This window comes from Capricornis sumatraensis, chromosome 11 (genome assembly GCF_032405125.1).
Source record: "Capricornis sumatraensis isolate serow.1 chromosome 11, serow.2, whole genome shotgun sequence".
Classification (NCBI taxonomy): Eukaryota; Metazoa; Chordata; class Mammalia; order Artiodactyla; family Bovidae; genus Capricornis; species Capricornis sumatraensis.
This window is the reverse complement of record NC_091079.1, coordinates 51,631,836-51,651,787: the sequence shown is the minus strand read 5'-3', so window position 1 is coordinate 51,651,787 and position 19,952 is coordinate 51,631,836. Positions and strand designations below refer to the sequence as shown.

At 38.1% G+C, this 19,952-nt stretch overlaps 1 protein-coding gene across 2 annotated transcripts in view; it reads right to left on the bottom strand.

Annotated features, from left to right (window-relative positions):
* The window catches only part of C11H8orf34 (chromosome 11 C8orf34 homolog), a 127,520-nt gene that overhangs the window by 6,894 nt on the left and 100,674 nt on the right, over nucleotides 1–19,952 (bottom strand). For both annotated transcript variants that reach the window (XM_068983955.1, XM_068983956.1), the window contains one exon: nucleotides 18,517–18,545. In XM_068983955.1, coding sequence (XP_068840056.1) covers nucleotides 18,517–18,545 — 29 coding nt within the window. The remainder of the gene's footprint in view (nucleotides 1–18,516; nucleotides 18,546–19,952) is intronic.

Below are 19,952 nucleotides of genomic sequence, written 5' to 3'. Positions count from 1 at the left end.
TGCAATGCAGGAGACCCAGGTTCAATCCCTGGGTTGGGAAGATCCCTTGGAAAAGGAAATGGCAACCGACTCCAGTATTCTTGCCTGGAGAATCTCATGAACAGAGAAGCCTGGTGGGCTACAGTTCATAGGGTCACAGAGTCAGCCACGACAGAGCAACTAACACTTAGAGAAATCCAGGAGAGGTTGGAAGCAGAGCAGTATCAATGACAGGCATGCTATGCTAATTTTAGAAAATGCTAACATGATCTTTTTTCATAAACTAGGATATGATGTGACCCTTAAAATGATATTTTAAATATTTACATCATTTAATACTTTAAAATGAATACCAAAGACATGCAACTGCTAGGGATACCTCAGCAGGGAAACAAAGTAGATTAAAAGGCAATATCTATTGTAAAATCTAATTTTTGTTTAAATTCATATGGGTATATCTTCATGTGCCAGTTTCAGCCTACCAATAACTAATGCTGTTATTGAACCAGCCCTTGTGTTTCTTAGTATAAGGGCAAGACACTCTTCAGCAATAATCACCAGGCAACTTGAAAAAATAAAGGTTTATTACAGAACTTACAGAAGGACTTACAGAAACACCTTTGTGTGGCTTTAGGAAGCATCACTACAAACAAAGCTAGTGGAAGTGATGGAATTCCAGTTGAGCATTTCCAAATCCTACAAAAATGATGCTGTGAAAGTGCTGCACTCAATATGCCAGCAAATCTGGAAAATCCAGCAGTGGCCACAGGACCGGAAAAGGTCAGTCTTCATTCCAATCTTAAAGAAGGGCAATGCCAAAGAATGTTCAGACTACCACACAATTTCACTCATCTCACATGCTAGCAAAGGAATGCTCAAAATTCTCCAAGCCAGGTTTCAACAGTACGTAAACCATGAACTTCCAGATGTTCAAGCCAGATTTAGAAAAGGCAGAAGAACCAGAGATCAAATTGCCAACATCCATTGCATCATAGAAAAAGCAAGAGAGTTCCAGAGAAAACATCTACTTGTGTGTTATTGACTACACCAAAGCCTTTGACTGTGTAGAACACAACAAACTGTAGGAAATTCTTCAAGAGATGGAATACCAGATCATCTTATCTGCCTCCTGAGAAATCTGTATGCAGGTCAAGAAGCAACAGTTAGAACAGGACATGGAACAACAGACTGGTTCCAATTGCGAAAGGAATATGAATAGGCTGTACATTGTCACTGCTTATTAAACTTATCTACAGAGTACATTATGTGAAATGCTGGGCTGGATGAAGCACAAGCTGGAATCAAGATTGCTGGGAGAAATATCAATAACCTTACATATGCAGAGGACACCACCCTTGTGGCAGAAAGTGAAGAAGTAAAGAGCCTCTTGATAAAGGTGAAAGAGGAGCGTGAAAAAGGTGGCTTAAACTCAGCATTCAAAAAACTCAGATCATGTCATCTGGTCCCATCACTTCATAGCAAATAGATGGGGAAACAATGGAAACAGTGACAGACTTTATTTTGGGGGGCTCCAAAATCCTTGCAGATGGTGACTGCAGCCTTGAAATTAAAAGACACTTGCTCCTTGGAAGAAAAGCTATGACCAACCTAGACAGCATATTAAAAGGCAGAGACATTACTTTGCCGACAACGATCTGTCTAGTCAAAGCTATGGTTTTTCCAGTGGTCATGTATGGATGTGAGTTGGACCATAAAGAAAGCTGAGTGCGGAAGAATTGATGCTTTTGAACTGCGGTGTTGGAAAAGGCTCTTGAGAATCCCCTGGACTGCAAGGAGATCCAAACAGTCCATCCTAAAGGAAATCAGTCCTGAATATTCATTGGAAGGACTGATGCTGAAGCTGAAACTCCAATACTTTGGCCAGCTGATGCGAAGAACTGACTCATTGGAAAAGACTCCGATGCTGGGAAAGATTGAAGGCAGGAGGAGAAGGGGACGACAGAGGATGAGACGGTTGGATGGCATCACCAACTCAATAGACATGAGTTTGAGCAAGTTCTGAGAGTTTGTGATGGACAGAGAAGCCTGGCATGCTGTAGTCCATGGGATCACAAAGAGTTGGACACGACTGAGTGATTAAACTGAACAGATGACTTAACAGAATCTCGAATTACACAGTACACCTGTTACCACACAGAGGGAGAGTGAAAGAGAGCAAGCATGGGCCTGGGTTTCTGCTTTTACTGGGGTTAAAGGAGGGGCTCATTTCTTCACTGGCAAATTTAAAAGAGAGAGTAGAAATGTAAAGTGGGAAGAGAAAAACTAAGTGGCCAGGTGAAAAAAGAGAGAATCATCAGGTTATTAAAATCAAGTAACACCTCTAAGACAAAGGAGCTACAAGGTGGGGGTGGGACATGGATCTCTGAAATATATTTATTAGTGATAGCTACCCTTGAAGTAGGCATCTGTGGCAGCTCAATCAGTAAAGAATCTGCCTGCATTTCAGGAGACCTGGCTTTAATCCCTAGGTTGAGAGGATCCCCTGGAGAAAGAAATGGCAGCCAACCCCAGTATTCTTGCCTGGGAAACTCCATGGACACCGCCTTTGAGGTAGATGCCTCGGCAATCAAAGCTTAAAATCAGGCACTTTCAATAAAAAAATGACAAACTAAACCTCTCAGGGTTTCTACTATAAACCATCAATTCATCATTCATAGACTAATTCCTTCATTTATCCATTCTTTTATATTTATTATAATTCACTATGTGCCAGACACTGCTTGATTTACTGGAAAATACAATGGTAACACCAAAATTTAATGGTTTTTATCTGAATGGAGGGACTACAGGTAATTATTAATTCTTCTTTTGGCACTTGCATGTCTTTTCAATATTCTATTATAAATATGTACTTATAATAAGAAAAAATATATTTTAGAATATCTTAATCTGAGAAACAAGCTTATAATTTGCAATATTACAAGAGTCTTGAACAATTCCTTAAAATTCAGATCTGATCAACTGAATCTTTACAATTTCCCAAAATATTATACAAATACAATATTAAAATATATACAATGTAGTATTAATTAACATACCAATACACCAAAAACATGTGAAATATGATTTAGACATATTTAGTGAAATTTACCCAAGTGATAATAAGCGACAGAAAATAGTTAGATATCTTGATATTGAGTCCCCAACCTTCATGAAAATGTAGCAAATAATTTTTAGTGTTTGCATAAGATAGCAACTGATCTGATATCCTTCTGTATTTATATTCCCAAAGCTAGGAAATCAAAGCTTTCAGCTGTGAAATCATGCAGTCAAATTAATGACTTGCAATTACTGAAAAGGCATATTTATCTGCCACAATTTAATATCATTTGAAGTATAAGAATGAAAATTAACAGTAATACTATTAAACGTTAAGCCTATATTTGCACTAAGAGGATTAAGGAAAGACATATATTTTTAGGGAAAAAAAATCCATAAACATATTTACAGCCTCAGAGCCATTTTTGGCCTGTGCAACTTTGAAATGTTAACTTACTCTCTGAATCAAATACCCCAGAAACACAAAAATTATTTGAGGTAGTTGGCAAAGGCATTAGCCTGAAGTAAAAAGGACTGAGACTATTCAAGAAATAATAAATAGCCTTTGACAACTCCATTTTTTCTACACAAAGTCAGAAAGTTGAACAAGTTACTCAAAGGAATCCTTTCCAATGTTTTCTTCAGAAGTAGTCAAAAGGTTAAAAAAGAAAGAAAGAAACGTTCAGATGGTAAAGCCACAAAATATGGAAAACAATGGATGGGGAATCCCAGCGAATAGAACTAGAGCCCAATTAAGGAATACCTTCCAACACTTTGGACAGGAAGACCTGATGACATCTGTCTAGCAAGATTTGAGAGCTGATGGAAACAGTGGAAACAGTGTCAGACTTTATTTTTTGGGGCTCCAAAATCACTGCAGATGGTGATTGCAGCCATGAAATTAAAAGACGCTTCCTCCTTGGAAGGAAAGTTATGACCAACCTAGATAGCATATTCAAAAACAGAGACATTACTTTGCCAACAAAGGTCCGTCTAGTCAAGGCTATGGTTTTTCCAGTGGTCATGTATGGATATGAGAGTTGGACTATAAAGAATGCTGTGGGCTTAAGAATTGATGCTTTTGAACTGTGGTGTTGGAGAAGACTCTTGAGAGTCCCTTGGACTGCAAGGAGGTTCAACCAGTCCATCCTAAAGGAATCAGTCCTGGGTGTTCATTGGAAGGACTGATGCTAAAGCTGATACTCCAGTAGTTTGGGCACCTCATGCGAAGAGTTGACTCATTGGAAAAGACCCTGATGCTGGGAGGGATTGGAGGGCAGGAGGAGAAGGGGACGACAGAGGATGAGATGGCTGGATGGCATCACTGACTCGATGGACCTGAGTTTGAGTAAACTCCAGGAGTTGGTGATGGACAGGGAGGCCTGGTGTGCTGCAATTCATGGGGTCACAAAAAGTCAGACATGACTGAGTGACTGAACTGAACTGACTGATGAACCAGTCACTTCTATAAACCTCTAATTATTTCTATTTTCTAACAGAAAGTTTTCAGTGTGGTTATCCCAAATTAGTCTCATCACTTAATAGAAAAGAAGAAATAAAACTATTATCATTCACATATATTTTTAATATAGAAAAATCAAGAGAATTCAGAAAAAAGTTACAAATTAATGAGTTTAGCAAGTTTACTGAATTTAAGATAAAACTAGAAAAATAATTTTCATTCCTATATGCCAACAAGTTTTAAAATGTAACTTGTAAAACAGATACCATTTACAATAGTAGTCAAGAACACAAGGTACTTAGGAATCAATTTAACAAAAATCTGCCTGCTCTTTTTCAATATGACTTTTTTATAAAACACTACAATATTCAATTAAACGGAAACATGCCTTGTTCATGAGTACAAAGATTCAGAAATGCAAAGATGTCAATTCTCTCATACTAATCTAAAATACAAAGCAACTCCAAACCCAATGGAGTAACAGATAAAAGCAAATGGACCAAAGAGGAAAATTGAATGTCCAGAAACAAGGTAAGTGACAGAAGCATGCACATTTATGGACAAATGAACTTTTCAATAAATGGTTACAAGAAATTTATTATGCATATAGGGGAAAATATGTTCCAATTTCTTACAAAATTAAAAAAAATTTTCAAGTAGATTAAAGATAAAAAAACAGAATTCTTAATAGGAAACAAAAAGTAATACTTTTATGATGTTAAGTAGAAAAGATTTCTTAAACAAAACATAATACGTTAATGTTAAAAATGTCTGTTAATAGAAGGCACTATTTAAAAAGTGATGACAAGCCTAAAAATTTAAGAAGCTATTTGAGACACACAAGACCAAAAAGAGTTGAAGTCCAAAATATATAATAAACTCACACAAATCTAAAGAAAAAAAAATAAGTGGGCAATAAAAATGAGCAAAAGAGAAAACCAGGCATTCAATCTTACTGAAAATTAAGTATTACAAGCAATAATTGAATCCATGAGAAAAAAAATTTCATTAAAATACTTGACAACAGCCAGTGTTGGCAAGGATCAGGAGCAAAATATATTATTACAAACTGTTGTTGGGAGTATATACTAATAAATCTCTTTTGAGATAAATTCTGTATTACTAATAAAGTTAAAAATGCATGTGCCACTGTTGGTGGGAATGTAAATTGATACAGCCACTATAGAAAATAGTATGGAGACTCCTTAAAAAACTATGAATAAAACCACCATACGACCCAGAAATCCCACTACTAAGGATATACCCTGAGGAAACCAAAACCGAAAAAGACACATGTACCTCAGTGTTCACTGCAGCACAACTTACAATAGCTAGGACATAGACACAATCTAGATGTCCTTAGACAGATGAATAGATAAAGAATCTGTGGTACATATATACAAAGGAATATGACTCAGCCATAAAAAGGAATGCATTTGAGTCACTTCTACTGAGGTGGATGAACCTGGAGCCTATTTTACAGAGTGAAGTAAGTCAGAAAGAGAAAGATAAATATCGTATACTAATGCATATATATGCATTAGGACTCTGGAAAGATGGTACTGATGAAATTATTTGCAGGGCAGCAAGGGAGAGAGACATAGAGAACACACTTATAGACATGGGGTGGGGGCAGGAAAGAGAGGGTGAGATGTATGGAGAGAGTAACATGGAAACTTGCATTACCACATGTAAAATAGATAGACAATGGGAATTTGCTATATGACTCATGGAACTCAAACATGGGCTCTGTGACAACCCAAAAGTATGCAATGGGGAAGGAGATGGGAGGGAGAGTCAAGAGGAAGGGGACATATGTGTACCTATGGCCGATTCATGTTGATGTTTGGCAGAAACCAAAAAAATTCTGTAAAGCAATTATCCTTCAACAACACATTTAAAAAATGCATGTGCCATATTGCAAGATTAATTGAAGTTCAATTAGTTGTATTTTTCCCTTTTAGTTCAGATACATTTTATTCCTTAATTACAACATTTCCTGTCTCTCTCCTGATTCTCAACTGATCATGTTGCTTATCTCAGTGAGAAAATGAAAGCAATCAGCAGGGATTTGTTCATTTTCTCATCACCAAACCCATCAGCTACTACCATTCGTGCCTTCACCTACAAAAGGTGAATTGTCATTTCTTCTCCAAGGTCTGGCATATATTAATAGAAAGTATTTGATATACATTTGTAGCATGAATAAAAGAATGACAAAATTAAGGTAATGTATGATTCAATGTTTCAATAATGCATTACCAATATTATTAGTCATTGAAAGAGAAAGTTTCAAAGTGAAGTCGCTCAGTCGTGTCTGACTCTTTGCAACCCCATGGACACCAGGCTCCTCCGTCCATGGGATTTTCTAGGCAAGAGTACTGGAGTGGGTTGTCCTTTTCTTCTCCAGGGAATCTTCCCGACCCAGGGATCGAACCCAGGTCTCCCGCATTGTAGACCGATGCTTTACCGACTGAGCCACCAGGGAAGTCCTTATTAGTCATTAGGAAATGTAAATCAAAGCCACAGTAAAATAATATTGATATTTACATCAGAAGGATGGCTATAATTTAAGATAAACAACAAGTGTCAGCAAGAATATGGAGAAATTTGAACCTTAATACTTGCTGGCTAGATTGTAAAATGGTGTTGCCACTATGCGAAACAGTTTGATAATTCCTCAAAAAGTTAAACACAGAGTGAGATATGTTTTAGCATTTTCATTCCCTACATACACAAGAGAAATTTTAAAAACATATCCACACAAAACTTGTGCATGAACGTTCCTACAAAAATCCTTCTTAATGGCTGACAAGCAGAAACAACTCAAATGTCCACAAATTGATGAATGAATAAACAAAATGTGGTATATCTATTAGGCTTCTCCCATGGCTCAGAGGTAAAGAATCCATCTGCACCAGAGGAGACCCAAGAGACTCAGGTTCAGTCCCTGGGTTGGGAAGATCCCCTTGGGGAGGCATGGCAACCGACTCCAGTGTTCTTGCCTGAAAAATCCCATGGACAGAGGAGCCTGGCAGGCGACAATCCAAAGGGTCGCAAAGAGTTGGACAGGACTGAGTGACTGAGCACTCAGTATATTTATACCACAAAATATTTTTCAGCAATAAAAAGGAGGGAAGTACTGATATGTGCCACACCATTAATGAAGCTTGAAGACGTTATGCTAAATGAAAGAAGATAGTGAGAAAAGACCACGTATTTTATGACTGCATTTGTACGAAATTCCTAGTATGGCAAATCTAAAGAGACAGAAAGTTAATTAGCGGTCGTCTTAGGCTAAGGGATTAGGAGGAATGGGGAGTAGACATGGGATTTCTTGGGATGATGAAAATGTTCTAAATTTAAGTTGTAGTAGTGGTCTGTCTGTCAATGCAGGAGATACAAGAGACACAGGTTGGATCCCTGGGTCAGCAAGATCCTGTGGAGTATGAAATGGCAACCCAGTCCAGTATTCTTCCCTGAAAAATCACATGGACAGAGGAGCCTGGCATGCTACAGTCCCTGGGGTTGCAAAAGAGTTGGACATGACTTACCGACTAAACACTAACAAAATGGTTACACAACTCTTTGAATATACTAAAACCCATTAAACTTTCACTTGTGGCTCAGAGGTTAAAGCGTCAGCCTGCAATGCGGGAGACCTGGGTTTGATCCCTGGATCGGGAAGATCCTCTGGAGAAGGAAATGGCAACCCACTCCAGTATTCTTGCCTGGAGAATCCCATGGACAGAGGAGCCTGGTGGGCTACAGTCCCCGGGGTTGGAAAGAGTCAGACACGACTGAGTGACTTCACTTTCACTTTATACATGTTAAAGGGGAAGATTTTATGTGAATTTTCTCTCAATAAAGTTGTTCAAATAATGAATGAAACTCACTTTCAGATTTTTCTCTTAAAGTGGAGTACATAGTACATAGTGCAAGGGACAAGCATGGATTTGGAATCAGACAGATGAAGAATCAGTACTAATTCTGACGCTTTCAGCAAATCACTTAATCATCCTAGCTTCGGTTTCCTTATCTGTAAGCCAAGAAAAGCATAACCACTTCGTCAGACTGATACAAGAACTAGATTTAATAACATATCAAAAATACCGAGCATACCTGCTAATGCTAACAGGCGCTGAATATTATCTCTCCTCCTTTCCTTCACTATCTTCTGCACCCTCCTACCCATGATCTAAAAGTTTTACTCTTCATTATGGAATTTTTCACACTAATACAAAAGGAGACAGAAGAGTAAAACAAACTCCTTTGTATCCACACACATTTTCCTCAATTATCAACTCACGAGGAAACTCACTTTACCCTCATCTCTACCCATGTGCCTTCCACATCACCCCTTTTTTGCTCAAATCACTTAGAAGAAAATTCCATTCACCAGACGTCACATTGTTTGTAAATAGTTGAGTAAGTAATCTCTAAAAAGTAAGAGTGCTTTTTTTGTAAACAAATACCATTATCATACTTAAATACAAAGTGAGAATGTTTTAATATCAAATATCTATTTAGCTACCAAATTTCCCTGATTATCTCAGTTTGTTTGACTGTTGACAGTTTGTTGACTCTAAGCAAGACTGACTGATCAATGGTCTTTTATGTCTCTTTTAATCTCCCTATTCTCTTCCTCTGTCTCATTTTCTCTCTTTAAATTTTGTCATTGCTGTTACTGTTCAAAAACCTGAGTTGTTTGTCCTTTGAGTTTTCCACAGTCTGGATTTTCCCCTTTGCCTCCCTGTGATGCGGTTTAAAATGTTCCTGTGCCCTTTGTAATTTCTGTAAATTAGTAGTTAGTTTGGGGTAAAGTTGTTTTGCTGTGGTTTTTGTTTTTGCCAATACTTCTTCAGAGAGAATGGTTAGTTTTATCTGGAGGCACATAAGACTGTCTTCTCTAATGATTTGGGCAGCATTGATAATTACTGCTTAGATCCATTAATTCGATAGGCATTGCCAAATGGTGACTGTCTAATTTTACAATTCCATAATCACTTATTGGCTGGAATACTTCTGTAGACAGAAACTTCCTGTCATCAAATATTAGGTTACTCTGAAGTACGATTTATATACAAAGGAGGATGAAAAATCTGATTCTTTTCCTTGACTTCTACCAGTTTTTAAAAACAGTAACTTTGGTTCCCTGTGCATATGCCTGAGTGCTCAGTTACATCCAACTCTTTGCGACCCTTTGAACTGTAGCCCACCAGGCTCCTCTGTCCATGGGATTCTCCAGGCAAGAATACTGGAGTGGGTTGCCATGCCCTCCTCCAGGGGATCTCCCCAACCCAGGGATCAAACCACATCTCCTGCAGGTTTAACCTACTAAAGCCTGCTGGTTTAACTTACTAAACATTAATAATTTTTGGATAAACATATGTATCTTAAAGTATTAGGTATAATTCATTACACTTCAATTATTATTTTATTCAAGTTTTCTCAACTCTTTCCAGTAGAAGACTACTGAAGCTGGCTCCTGAGCTATTCTGACACAACCCTAGCGATCTTTCATAGTTCTTGCCTTCTGGCATAAGGCATTTTAGCCTCATTTTGTAAATACCATCTGCTCTTGACCTAGACTCAACCATTATTCCAACAGACTCTGATTCTTTTTAGTTGAAAATATATTTTAAGACTAGAATCTGCATATTTGGGGTACTCCCTGTTTTGGTGTTGGTAATAGTAGACAGATCTAAGAAATGTTTATGTTTTAAACTTAAATAATTCAGCCTTACAGAAAAGTTGGGAAAAAAGAAAGAATCCCTGCACTCTAGTTATGTTCACTGCCTGTAGAGATGGTACTTTTGTTTTAAAAATTTAAAAAAAAATATGAGTTCATAATGGTATTTTCATTCAAAGCAGGATATGGGATTTTCACTTAAACTTATTGGTCTTATATTTGTATTTTTTCCCCTATGCCAAATATTCTGGTTCTTAAGAATATCAACATAATTAATTCTTTGTATATCACACAAAGCACACACAACAGCCTCTAATAATACCAAAACTGCCATTAACAACACAGTCACTAAAAACAGGTTAAGAGCTGATGTTGTTCCCTCTGTCCTATGGGTATATTCCACCAGAGAAAAATCAAATCACTAGTTTACAAAGACGGAGTAATTCATCTGAGTGTGTTTTACCATACTGTTTGGGCTCATCTGTTAGAAATCACTGTTTTAAGAGCTAACCGTGCTTCCCAAAAATTATATATAAAATATTTAAATGGTTCCAAAGTCTCATACACACAAAGTTCGAAGAAGTCAAGATTCTATCCCTACCTTCTACTCTCTATCTGCTTCACTCTCATTTTCTCTTCCTCCCCTTTTCCCATTGGTAACGTTTAAAAAGTAATTGTGTGTGTGTGTGTGTGTATGTGTTTTACAATATGGCAGGTTCTGCCATTATTATTTTGGCTTTAATGTAAGTAAATACATATCCACAGTTCCATTACACTTACTTAGATAAATGGTAGCACACTATAAACACATTTATCCTTGTCTATTTTATTCAACAGTATATCCTGGGGATTGTTCTATGTATTTACAAAGATATTCCTTCATTTTTATAGCTGTACAGTACTCTATAGTAGATGTACTATAATTTATCCCTTACTCTTCTTTTAATGAACATTTAGTTATTTCAACCCTTTTTCTATTACAATAGCACAACAATGAATAGTCACACACATTGGTCTTTCTATAGCTTTGCCCGTGTGTCCTTTGAATAGACTTCTAGAAGCAGGATCATTTGCTCAAACAAGAACTGTGCATATACCGTGTTTTAGACACTGAAAACTTGAGCTTGAAGGATAGAAAATAGAGGGAAAAAGGGGAGGGGATGACAATCAGCAGAAATGTAGAAATATATAAAATACATGATTTCAAAATACTAGAGCCTGGCTGCCACACAGTATTCCTTTTTCAGCACAGCTCAGACTCTGAGTAGAGGGAAAAAAAAAGGAAAATAAAGCAGAAGATACAGATCTGAATGACAAAATAGTCTGTTCATTCTAGTCTTAGGAAGTTGGACTTAACCTGTTAAATAGCAGGAGTCACTGAAACTTTTTTAGCAGGATTCCCTAGGTAGGGTTCCCTAAAAGCAGATGATAAGCAAGAGACTTACTGATGGGGGTCTCTTAAGTGAAGCTTGTAAGACAGTGAAAGAAGCAGAAGATGGGAAGAAGCTAAGCAAAGATAAGCATTCAGCTCATTCAGCTAAAGTCTGCTCTCAGGCTGATCCCACAGGAAGCTCTGTAATGTAAATGAAAACTCAGAGCCTCATTTTGGTTAGTCATTGGTGACACCAATCCAAGCATCTCTGGGCAGGACGGCCCCCAGTGAGTTGAAACAATTCTCTGGAGGAGCCTGAGTCCACAAACATCCAACTCTCATAGGAGTTGAAGGATGGGTCATACTGCCCTACTAAAAGGTAACTGAGAAGACATTAGCCAAGTGTATTCTATGGCATTTTGAAGGGTGAATTAGAATGGTAGGAGCCTAAAGAATAAGATAAAGATATGAAAGATATCTTTCATATAGATAAAGAAGGCTGAGCACTGAAGAATTGATGATTTCAAACTGTGGTGCTGGAGAAGACTCTTGAAAGTGCCTTGGACAGCAAGGAGATCAAATCAGTCAATCCTAAAGGAAATCAACCCTGAATATTCACTGGAAGGACTGATGCTGAAGCTGAAGCTCCAATACTTCGGCCACCTGATGCAAAGAGCTGACTTACTGGAAAAGACCCTGATGCTGGGAAAGACTGAAGGCAAGAGGAGAAGGGGGCAACAGAGAACGAGATGGCTGTATGGCATCACCGACTCAATGGACATGAGTTTAAGCAGACTCCAGGAGACAGTGAAGGACAGGGAAGCCTGGCGTGCTGCAGTCCATGGAGGCACAAAGAGTCAGACACGATTGAGTGACTGAACAGCAACCACATGAAATCTGAACTTGGATGGTGGCCAGGGAAGCAAAATAATGGCTTCCCAAAGACACCCACATGCTAATCCTCAAAACTGCGAACACAGTGCATTACATGGCAAAAGGGGCTTTGCATGATTAAGGTTAAAAGTGAGATCAAGGTGAAATTATTAAGATTAGATGGATGGCCCCAGACTAATCACAGGATTCCAGAAAAGTGAATAGCTTTTCCTGGATGCAGTTAGAGAGAGATGAGACATTGCTGGTTTTAAAGATGTAGAAAAGGGATCATGCACCAGGTCTGTAGCAGCCTTTAGAAGCTGGAAAAGGCAAGGTAACAGATTTTCCCTAGAACTTCAGGAAAGAATAAAGCCCTGTTACACCTGATTTTAGCCCAGGAAGATTCATGTCTACCCTTTAACCTACAGAATTGTAGGATAATAAACTTGTGTTATTTCAATTTGTTACAACAGCAATAGAAAACCAATACAGTGACTAAGAAAAGAGAAGGGAAAGACTAATAAATAAGACCTTTATTTTTAAAGGTCTTACAAATAATAGCTTCTGTTTCATTTTTCCATTTTAAGTAAAATTAGTAACTCTTATTACCTTCATCAGAATTCATAAACTAAATTTAAAAGTCACAGAAAAATAATTTCATAAAATTATAATTGAGTTAGAATATGAGAGTAAAAGATCAGTATTTTATAAAAGTTAAGAAAAATATACCTTTAGTGAACCCCCAAAAATTTTAATGGTAGATTGCAAGGAAGAATATGTATTGATTTCTACTTCTATATTAAAGAAATAGGTGCTAGCTCAACACATGGTGAGCCTTTTTTTTGACTGTTTTATACTGCCTGAGATTCACTTTTTCTTATTGAGAAAAATGCAGGACTGTGAGCTTCATGGCCAGCAGAGAGCGCCATGAGACAGGCTCACTCTCTCGTGCGCTCTCTCTCTCTCATCCAGGGCTCTCTCTCTCTCTTATCCAGAGGTTTTTTCCTCGACAAAAGATCCTGGCTTTGATCCTGTAAGCCTGTGTGCCCTCTGTGTGACCTCATACTCCTAAATATCAGGTGTGAAAGAGCAATATTTTTGCACTGACATAATTTTTTTCAATAAAACCTTATTTATGATAATTGTTGGCATCTTCCAGAATAAAAATGAAAAATAATAAAATTTCCATGAAGTCTTCAATAACAGGAACATTAGGTAAGTAGTAAAAATGTGCAGTGTTATGCAACTTATTTAAATGGAAACTCTCCCGAGCTAGTGCTTTGAAGAGAGGTGAGAGGAGGGGAGGATGCATCCTGAGGAGAATATTTAAATAAGTGTGAAGGCTTCCACAATTTTACCCAGTGAGGCCGAAATCCATTTTCAGTTCAAAGAATAATTAGTATGTTCTTTAGCTCACCAAAGATAGGCTAATATAGAAAGCAACCAGGCTGCAAGTCAGAGAGCCCAGGGAAAAAAGGGAAGGACAAAGTCCAAGCAATCATTCAAGCTAATTTAGGGTTCAGGCAGCTACGGCTTTGTAGAACATACTGGAGGGAGCAAATGAACCCAGAAATAGTGATAATTATGTCTTTGTACTTAGAATGAACACAAAAATAAATACAAGATAGAGATTATTAAATTTCTGCAAATTATAAGCTAAATCACTGTATAAGATGGAGACCCGCTGGGGCAAATAACAGTGATGGACAGAGGAGGCCTAGAAAAGCAGGACAAAGCCAGGAGACCTCATCTGTTACTTATTCTACCTGCTATGATGATCAAACCAGTCAATCCTCAAGGAAATCAGCCCTGAATATTCATTGGAAGGACTGACTGTGAAGCTGAATCTTCAATACTTTGGCCACCTGATGCAAAGAGCCAACTCACTGAAGAGGTCCCTGATGCTACAAAAGATTGAGGGCTGGAGGAGAAGGGGTCGAGAGATGATAAAATGGTTAGATGACATCATCAACTCAATGAACATGAGTATGAGCAAACTCTGGGAGACAGTGAAGGGCAGGGAAGCCTGGTGTGCTGCAGTCCATGGGGTCGCAAGGAGTCGGACATGACTTGGCAACTTGAATGACAACAATGGCATACAGTCAAGACCAAGTTTGCACAGAATTAGTATAGATTGAAACTGGAATGATTTTAAAATATTATGATGGTTTAGCATATGTGAAATAGATCACCAGTCCAGGTTCGATGCATGAGACAGGGCGCTCAGGGACAGTGCACTGGGACAGCCCTGAGCGATGGAATGGGGAGGGAGGTGGGAGCGGGTTTCAGGATGGGGGACACATGTACACCCATGGCTGATTCATATCAATGTATGGCAAAAACCACTATAATATTGTAAAGTAATTAGCCTCCAATTAAAATAAATTAATTAAAAAATATGATGATGATTTATCAAAGTAAATCCATATTTAAAAGTACATTCACAAATTCATTTATTTAGAGAATCAGAAATATGCTTTTGGTGTCAAATTCAAAAAGCACAGTCTTACTTGGAATAGAAGGATACTAACTTTATTGCATTTGTAAATTATAATTATTAACATATAGTCTATTATTGAACTAACACCCCCCAAAAATGTCCTTTTCATCATAGGGAACTGGAATGCAAAAGTATCAAGTCAAAAAATACCTGGAGTAAAAAGCAAATTTGGCCTTGGAGTACAAAATGAAGCGGGGCAAAGGCTAATAGAGTTTTGCCAAGAGAATGCACTGGTCACAGCAAACACCCTCTTCCAACAACTCAAGAGAAGACTCTACACATGGACATCACCAGATGGTCAACACTGAAATCAGACTGATTATATTCTTTGCAGCCAAAGATGGAGAAGCTCTATACAGTTATTAAAAACAAGACTGGGAGCTGACTGTGGCTCAGATCATGAACTCCTCATTGCCAAACTCAGACTTAAATTGAAGAAAATAGGGAAAACCACTAGACCATTCAGGTATGACCTAAATCAAATCCCTTATGATTATACAGTGGAAGTGAGAAATAGATTTAAGGGACTAGATCTGATAGGTAGAGTGCCTGATGAACTATGGACGGAGGTTCGTGACATTGTATAGGAGACGGGGATCAAGACCATCCCTATGGAAAAGAAATGCAGAAAAGCAAAACGGCTGTCTGGGGAGGCCTTTCAAATAGCTGTGAAAAGAAGAGAAGCAAAAAACAAAGGAGAAAAGGAAAATTCCCATTTAAATGCAGAGTTCCAAAGAATAGCAAGGAGAGATAAGAAAGCCTTCCTCAGTGATCAATGCAAAGAAATAGAGGAAAAGAACAGAATGGGAAAGACTAGAGATCTCTTCAAGAAAATTAGAGATACCAAGGGAATATTTCATGCAAAGATAGGCTCGATAAAGGACAGAAATGGTATGGACCTAACAGAAGCAGAAGATACTAAGAAGTGGTGGCAAGAATACACAGAAGAACTGTACAAAAAAGATCTTCACGACCAAGATAATCACAGTGGTGTGATCAATCACCTAAAGCCAGACATCCTGGATTGTGAAGTCAAATGGGCCTTAGAAAGCATCACTATAAACAAAGCTAGTGGAGGTGATGGAATCCCAGTTCAGCTATTTCAAATCCTGAAAGATGATGCTGTGAAAGTGCTGCACTCAATATGCCAACAAATTTGGAAAAATCAGCAGTGGCCACAGGACTGGAAAAGGTCAGTTTTCATTCCAATCCCAAAGAAAGGCAATGCCAAAGAATGCTCAAACTACCGCACAACTGAACTCATCTCACACGCTAGTAAAGTAATGCTCAAAATTCTCCAAGCCAGGCTTCAGCAATACATGAACTGTGAACTTCCAGATGTTCAAGCTAGTTTTAGAAAAGGCAGAGGAACCACAGATCAAATAGCAAACATCTACTGGATCATCAAAAAAGCAAGAGAGTTCCAGAAAAACATCTATTTCTGCTTTATTGACTATGCCAAAGCCTTTGACTGTGTGGATCACAATAAACTGTGGAAAATTCTTCAAGAGATAGGAATACCAGACCACCTGACCTGCCTTTGAGAAACCTATATGCAGGTCAGGAAGCAACAGATAGAACTGGACATGGAACAACAGACTGGTTCCAAATAGGAAACGGAGTACATCAAGGCTGTATATTGTCACCCTGCTTATTTAACTTCTCTGCAGAGTACATCATGAGAAACGCTGGACTGGAAGAAGCACAAACTGGAATCACGACTGCCAGGAGAAATATCAATAACATCAGACATGCAGATGTCACCACCCTTATGGCAGAAAGTGAAGAGGAAACTAAAAAGCCTCTTGATGAAAGTGAAAGTGGAGAGTGAAAAAGTTGGCTTAAAGCTCAACATTCAGAAAAAGAAGATCATGGCATCCGGTCCCATCACTTCATGGGAAATAGATGGGGAAACAGTGGAAATAGTGTCAGACTTTATTTTGGGGGGCTCCAAAATCACTGCAGATGGTGATTGCAGCCATGAAATTAAAAGACGTTTACTTCTTGGAAGGAAAGTTATGACCAACCTAGATAGTATATTAAAAAGCAGAGATATTACTTTGACAACAAAGGTCTGTCTAGTCAAGGCCATGGTTTTTCTAGTGGTCATGTATGGCTGTGAGAGTTGGACTGTGAAGAAAGCTGAGCGCCAAAGAATTGGCACTTTGAACTGTGGTACTGGAGAAGACTCTTGAGAGTCCCTTGGACTGCAAGGAGGTCCAACCAGTCCATCCTAAAGGAGACCAGTCCTGGGTGTTCATTGGAAGGACTGATGCTGAGGCTGAAACTCCAATACTTTGGCCACCTCATGCAAAGAGTTGACTCATTGGAAAAGACCCTGACACTGGGAGGGATTAGGGGCAGGAGGAAAAGGGAACGACAGAGGATGAGATGGGTGGATGGCATGACCGACTTGATGGACATGAGTTTGAGTAAACTCCAGGAGTTTGTGATGGACAGGGAGGCCTGGCGTGCTGTGATTCATGGGGTCGCAAAGAGTCAGACATGACTGAGTGACTGAACTGAACTGAACTGAAACGGGTTCTAAGATTTTAAAAATGAGAACTTCTATTTCAATGATGCCTAAATGCTGCTGCTAAGTCGCTTCAGTAGTGTCTGACTCTGCGACCCCATAGACGGCAGCCCACCAGCCTCCCCCATCCCTGGGATTCTCCAGGCAAGAACACTGGAGTGGGTTGTCATTTCCTTCTCCAATGCATGAAAGTGAAAAGTGAAAGTGAAGTTGCTCAGTCGTGTCCGACTCTTAGTGACCCCATGGACTGTAGCCCACCTGGCTCCTTCGTCCATGGGATTTTCCAGGCAAGAGTACTGGAGTGGGGTGCCATTGCCTTCAGATGCCTAAATGCATAACTTCAAATTAAACCTCCCTCATGAGCAACAACTCATACAAATATGTTATACTGACAAACTGAACAATCCAACAGAGAAATCTTGATGCTATCTCAACCTGCAAAATTTGCTGTTTCCCCAGGTTTTCCAATTTTGCTAAATGGCACCAAAATTTACCTACTTGCTCATCTCCCAAACCTAGGACTCACCATTGCCTGATTTCTTCTACACTGAACTACTACCAAGTTCCATCGACACTACGGTTAAAATATATTCCTAGTCACATCACTTTTCACCACCTTCACAACTATCACCCCAGTCCAAGGGGTATATTCCTTTGGCATCTTGGAATTATTAAAAAAAAAAATCTTAGTAAGGTTTCCAAAGGGTAGTTCTACAAATGTATGTGTCTTCTCATCATCATACAGACACAGGCAGAACCCAGTTTATATAATATTAGTTTTCATTATTAGTATAGTAATTAAGTGACTACAGTGATTCAGTTTTCTCTAACTAAATTCTAAAACTCTCAACTCAGAAGAATAGGTGATATCATACATTTCATGCATTAACTTTCATAAAAGCATAAAACTTTGAAAGTTTTCAAATGTTAGCACCCAAATAAATTAAATTTAAACACTTTATGTTTCAGAAACTCTTTCATTTAGACATTAGATTCAAGTGTAAGTTCTATATTTTATTCTCACTAGATGGATAGTTCAACGTACCTTATCGAGCTCATCTGAAATTGCAATACCTGGGAATCAAGAGACAAAAAAGTTTTAGAAGTAATCCTTAATAACCCAGTCTTAAAAACAAAAGTTCTATTTGTAGAGCTAATATATTTTCCATTCTATTTTTTTCTTGTTAAGGGTACTTAAAAATAATGTGGTACTTTCTTTCTACTGATGAAAACAAATTAGGAATTTAGACAACTATAACAGCTGCTGAAACAATGGAAATGATGCAACAAAAAACAAGTACTATAGTGCTTGTTAAATGCACAACAAACTTGCAAAGACGACTGTAGAGAAATTGTGGTAATGACAATCAAGTGCAGCTTATTACAACAGTGTTCTTTTTTAAGAACTGATTCAGATTCCTAGAGTAGCAAAAAATTAAGGCAGAAAGATGGTTGAAGATCATGTATTTTAATTCCCTTATTTTCCAGATGAGGACATAGACAGGGGAACTTAAACCATTGTGTTCCATGTTCCCTGAGATCAACAGCTTCTTGGGGCCAATGGATCAAGATTCCTCCTCACAAGCTCCCCTTCTATACACACACTCCTTAGTCCAATTTTTTGTCTCTATTATTCTTCCAAAATTGTTCTAAGTTAGTAACATAAAAGTTTTAGTCCTTAATTTATTTCTCTGTGATAACAGACTCTGTTAACTCCAGTCTCTTGAAATGCGGCCCTACATTTTCTATTCTCCGTCTCCTTCACAAAGATCTTCTCCTTGGGGGTGGGGGGGTAGTAAGTCCTTTCCTGAAATACCAAGGGTACTCTTCCCCTTGCCTTGGCCCTGCAAAAAGAGTTTCTTCACTCATTTTTTAAAAAGTTACCAGTTGATCTTAAAAATTTTTTTGCACATCTCAGACTTATGAATCCATTATTCATATAGACAGCAGTAATACTTCACGTACCTAGAGTGTAGCCAAGAACTGGCAAGTAAGTCAAAAGGCCTTACCGGCCTTGTATTATCAAAATGCATATCACACAGAACTTAAGCCTCACTCAAGAGCTAGTCCCTGCAGCCTCTGACCACTGTCCATTTAGCAGTTATCAGGAGCTTTTGCAGGGCCAAGAAATTTTACCAGTGGAAAACGAAGATGAAGAAAAAGGTTGCTATGAAGACACGTTAAAGACAAAGAATGATAAAAGCTTCTTGTGAATTCTTTCAAATAATTTTATCAGCATATATAAATATACATACAAATGCTTTATGCTGCTCTATGCACGTATAAAACAAAATTGGAGGCACACACACTATTTTGTTATCTGTTTTGTGTATAAAACATATTTTTATATTAGTAAATATTTTCTACATTATCATTTTTAAATAGTATAAAGTAGACCATTAAAATAAACAAATTCCTTCAAAGAGTTTAAAAAAATAAAGTATACCATTGTATGACTGTGTCATGATTTCTTTATCTGTT